The sequence below is a fragment of the Rhagoletis zephyria genome, unplaced genomic scaffold (assembly GCF_001687245.7).
Source record: "Rhagoletis zephyria isolate East Lansing unplaced genomic scaffold, Rhagoletis_zephyria_1.1 Rzeph_scaffold_24383, whole genome shotgun sequence".
In the NCBI taxonomy this organism is placed as follows: Eukaryota; Metazoa; Arthropoda; class Insecta; order Diptera; family Tephritidae; genus Rhagoletis; species Rhagoletis zephyria.
The window spans coordinates 1-5,418 of record NW_016181441.1 but is presented as its reverse complement, the minus strand read 5'-3'; the positions used below and the strand labels follow the sequence as shown (position 1 = coordinate 5,418).

At 38.9% G+C, this 5,418-nt stretch overlaps 1 protein-coding gene across 1 annotated transcript; it reads left to right on the top strand.

Moving 5' to 3' along the window:
- Positions 1-854: 854 nt before the first annotated feature.
- Positions 855-5,412, top strand: LOC108381923 (dedicator of cytokinesis protein 1-like; the record flags this gene model as incomplete). The annotated part of the gene is given in 16 exon segments (XM_017638318.1): positions 855-1,184; positions 1,186-1,438; positions 1,441-1,713; positions 1,716-1,742; positions 1,822-1,985; positions 1,987-2,136; positions 2,138-2,633; positions 2,636-2,874; positions 3,123-3,312; positions 3,315-3,395; positions 3,467-3,579; positions 3,647-3,762; positions 3,843-3,929; positions 4,423-4,501; positions 4,590-4,766; positions 4,986-5,412. Coding segments are annotated over 16 exon segments (2,940 nt in total), but the record flags the coding sequence as incomplete, so codon positions are not given.
- Positions 5,413-5,418: the final 6 nt, after the last annotated feature.

The following is a 5,418-nucleotide window of genomic DNA, read 5'->3' as shown; positions in this document are numbered from 1 at the left end:
CTTCTTTCCAAAATTCGAGATCAGACCTTTATTCAAATTCATATTTGAATGAAGTTTTGTATTTTCTACCAAGAAAAGAAATAGCAAACATGACAAAAAAATGGCATTTAAAATGACATCTGAATACAGACTCTTGCTGAATTTCCAGTAGACGTTAAATGACAAAGTTTTTTGACAATGTTGGACATTAAAACCAAGGTTAATAAAAATAGTCATTGGGCTTTATGAATAAAAACCAAGCAATTGCTTTTTCTTAAAATGTCAGACCTTTTTCTTAAATTTATTTCAACAAATCGAGTAAAAGTCTGAAATTTTAAGAAAAAGCGATTGCTTAGTTCTTATTCATAAAGGCCAATTATGTCTGTTTACACATGGCATTTTTTAACGGCTTTGTGCTGGATTTCCACCACGCATTAAATGATGAAAAAAACTTAAGTGACAAACTTTTTAATGTATTTTTTTTTGTTATTGAAAATTCAGTGCTGATGACGATTAGTTAAATGTACCAATTTTTTATCGAAACAGGTTTTTTTTTATTAAAATCTCAACATTCCTGCTATCTTTGCTCAAAAGGTTTTAGGATGTATTGAAACTTGTTTATTCTAAAACTTTTTCATTTTTCATAATAAATTTGTCTGTTGATGAAAATGACCATAATATATGCGTTATCCAAAAATATGTGACTGAAAATGAACTTCGTAAACGTCCCTACATACTATGTATTTGATTAAGAAAAAATTATGATCAATCAGGGAATAAGAGTTAGCGGCTATAGATTGGTTTTAGATCGCTGTTAAAAGTCACCGATCAATGCACCTAAAATAAGACCTTCCTTTGTTTTTTTTTTCATCTAAACATCTATTCGTTTTTTCTTGGTCTCACACTCTTCCCTCTTGCAACAGGTCAACGAATGTATTATCATAATGAACAATATTCTACGCCTTTTGTACCGCAAGGATATTGGCAAGACGCACAACGATGTGCGTGATATAATGCTTATTCTACTGCGCACCATCATCAAGACTTCACACGCACTCGATCGCGAAAACCAACTAGTCGGCAATCTGGTGGCCATCATGTTGGGCATCCTGCAGCGCATGGATGCCGCACACTACGATATCTTCGTTAAGCATCTGAACAATCGTTTTGAGCTGCAAGATTTCATCATTGAAATACTTTTAGTATTTCGAAGAACTCGTCTCGCCACATCAGAAGCCCGTTTTCTCGCGCGATTGGATGGATATGATAATGCACCAAAATACAGTTATACTGCGCTCGTTGCAACACATTTCCGTAGTCATCATCGATCACTTTTTCGATCCCTTCGAGAAGCAAGTGTGGTCGAATTTCTTCCAGTGCTCCATAGCATTCCTTATCCAGTCGCCGTTGCAGTTAAACGACTTCAATGACAACAAACGGCAAGTCATCTTCGCTCGGTACCGGACATACGCAAGGACACTGCGCAGGAGATACGTAAGATGTGGTTCCAGTTGGGCGAGCACAAGCCGAAATTCGTACCCCAGCTGGTTGAGCCGATACTCGAAATGAGCATGATACCAGAGGTGGAGCTGCGTAAAGCGACCATACCCATCTTTTTCGATATGATGCAGTGTGAGTATTATAGCTCGAAAATGCTGCCCAACAGCTATGGCGATACGAAGCGCAATCATTTGCATTACAAGGCGAACTTTAACGAATTCGAAACGGAAATGATCGAAAATTGGATATACTGATTGGTGCAGGTAAGTGATTCGCGTTCAAAACTGAATTTGGTCGTGTTTTTTTTGCATTTTTTTCTAATAATTCGAATGTTATTACCAGGCAAAGGAGATGCCGACTACAAGGACCTCTTTCAATGCATTATGATGGAGAAGTGTCAGGCGCACAATATACTTAATATCGAGGGCACAAAATTTGTGAATATGGTGACAAAGCTTATTGAACGCCTACTCGAGTATCGCTGCATCATACAGGACGAGAGCAAGAGAGAATCGCATGGCTTGTACATTCTCGCTGCTGCAATTCTACTCGCAGGTGAATCGCAAAGAGATGTACATACGATACGTGTACAAGCTTTGCGACCTGCATATGGAGTTCAACAACTACACTGAGGCCGCTTTCACACTGAAACTGCACTACAGAGTTGTTGCAATGGAACGACACAGAATTGTCGCCCCTCTTGCGCTCCCATCGGCATATGGCGTGTCGCACGCATCGCGAACTCAAAGAGGCGCTCTACTATGAAATCATAGACTACTTCGATAGGGGACACATGTTCGAGTGTGCCATCGATATGTGCAAAGTGCTGGCACAAGAATACGAGAATGAGATCTATGACTATTTGAAATTGGCGAAAATGCTAGCAAAGATGGCTCAGTTTTATGAGAAAATATTGAATGAGCTGCGCCACACATCAGAATATTTCCGTGTTTGCTTCTATGGTCTGGGCTTTCCACGTTTCCTCCAAAATAAGGCATTCATATTTCGGGGAGAGGAATATGAGCGTTTGAGTGACTTCTGTTCGCGCATTTTGGTGCAGCATCCACAAGCAGAACTCATGCAGACTCTAGAGGCGCCAGGTGAGGATATCACACAAGCGGACGGTCAATTCATACAAGTGAATAAGGTGGAGCCGTGATGAATGAGAATTTCATAAAATTCGAAGGAAAGATGGTATCAAGCAAAATTGTCAACTATTTTACTTCGAATAATGTGCAGAAATTCCAATTCTCACGCCCCTATCGCGAAAGCAACGGCTGTGGCGGCGTGGATGATGTGCGTAGCCTCTGGTTGGAAAGAACGGTGATGACCACAAGTTATTCCCTGCCAGGCATATTGCGCTGGTTCCCACTTGCAGACACGAAAAAATTCAAGGTAAGGGCAAATTAATGTAAATTTCAATGATGTCGATCAGAATTTATTAAATGATTACTAAGTACTCTATGTAGTATAGTCGATAGATATCCCTGAGTGTGAAACGAATGTGTAAATACATTTTTTAATAAACTTCCTCTTCTGTGCCATATCGGCGATTGAATAAACGTGTATACGTTGTTTGATCCACTCGAACCTACACCAAGCAACTTTTTATATCGACAAACCGTTTATTTATAATCATTCAGATATCACCCCTCGCTTTGGCTATTGAAACAATGAAGAAGACCAATAAGGATATACGCGACCTGATTATTGAGCACAGGAATGATGAAACATTGGCCATAAATCCGCTTAGCATGAAAATCAATGGCATTGTCGACCCAGCAGTCATGGGTGGCTTCAACAAGTATGAGGATGCCTTCTTGACATCTGATTATTGGATGAACACCCCGAGGAGAAACATCTAGTGGAGGAATTAAAAGACTTAATCGCCTCGCAGATACCACTACTCGAAATTGGTATATTAAATCTTCTTGTCTTTAGTAAATAAAATTATATACATTTAACAATTCATTTACTTTCCATGCAGCCATCACATTGCACAAACACAAGGCCCCAGAAAGCTTAAAACTCTTCCATGAACGTATGGAGCAATGCTTCGCTGATATGCAGGCGAGTGTAGAAAACAAATATGGCAAGAAGGTAAATTACATCCTAACGAATATGCGATATATTTTAAGTACTAAGATCAAATTATTCCTCTATGTAGACCTGTGACTTGAAGCTAGATCGCGAGTCGGTGATTATGCGTCGCAATGGCTCCTTCCTACCTGGCATGTTCGAGGGCAATAATCGCTTATCGGAAACGAGCATGGGCTCGTCAGAGTAAGTATACGCTGTTAGTTTGTTATCCATCTCGAAATATGCATTTATTCACACTGTACTCATTGTATTTCCATACGCAGTAGCGGCTTGTCGAAATCTACTTCCTCGACACGTCCACAAACCAGTTCGATAAAATCAACATTCGCGAGTTTCAATTTCAACCCCAGGTAACGTCTACTAAAAAATAATTGAGTTGCAATATTTGATATAAGATAAGACATTGAGTACATATAACACTTAGCACATCTAATCCAACCAAGCACGCAACATACATATTTTTTATCGTAAAATTTACCAACAAATAATCACCCTTAAATAAACTGTTTACTAATCAATTAAATGTCAATTTCCACTCCTCGTTCTTTACGCTCTGCATTTTTAGTTTGAAAATCTGATTCAATTAAATTAATTTTTATATATTTTAGTTTGCTTTAAAATCTTTTTAAGCTTTACCATTTTGAATTGAGGGGGAGGTTTGTGACTCTCTTCTGTTGTTGATTTGGTTTTATTATATCATAGTTTGCCGATTTTGTGACTTTTTATTTGTTTCCCTTATTTTCTATTTGGTTTTTGCTTATTTTTGCATTGTTCGCCTTTCGTTTCCATTTCTATCTCGTACCTCAACAACAACAACAACAACAACCACAACAACTTCAACAGACCTAGCCTCGGCCATTCGCCCAGCACAAAAAGCAAGTCTAAAGAGAAAACGCCCTCAAAACGGCGCTCAATGAAAAAGGTTTGTGATTTTTGTTGCCTCGCTTGGTGGTTTATATTGCTTACAAATCGGTTATGCTTAATTATGCATATTTTTATTTATGTCTTAGTTGGATCGCGAAACGCTGAGCCTACCAGTTGCCAATAGTCAGTGGTATATGTCACCACTGACAACAATAACGGCAACACCCGAACGGGAGTCAATTACATCGATTGCATCAATAACGAGCGCCTCCAATTCCTCTTTAACAGCTAAATCACCAGATCCTAAAGTGTTGACGCAAGAGGTAAATTAGGGAATGAATTGTTCTAACGAAAATTCTATTTATGCGGGGCTGATGCTGAATCCACCACAGTAAGTATACGCATTCATTGATAGTACTTTCGTAGATTTCACCAAAAATCGCATATCGATGGATTCAGCAACAGCGTGTTAATATTTAGATTAACTAGTAGATACCGATGTATATAGGATGTATTTGCTTTTATTATTTCCATCTTTATAGTTAACCACAAAGCGACCATTGCGTTCTGAGAAGGAAAAGGAACGACGTTTGTCACGCCCTGCCAGCATCGCCACACCGACTACTGGCATGAAAGGATTCTCCGGTACTGATGCGCATTCATTGTCGGGTGCGGATAGCAGCAATCGTAATTCTGTTGGTGAGTGAAAATTTCGAAAGAACGAGTTATAGAAAGGATATGATCTAAAGAAAGGAATTAAATGTATGTGAGTTCTCTCCAACCCTTGCAACATTGCGGGGGAAAAAGTTATTCGTATTAATTTTTTTCTGCCTTTCATTTGGGACTAGTTCGGGATCACTTTGGGACAAGTAAAAAAAAAGTTTCAAGACTTGTTGTCATTTTAGGACAACTTCGAGGTCATTTCAAGATAGTTCGAAACTTGTCACGAAAAACTGAATCGCCTAATGCTTTGCC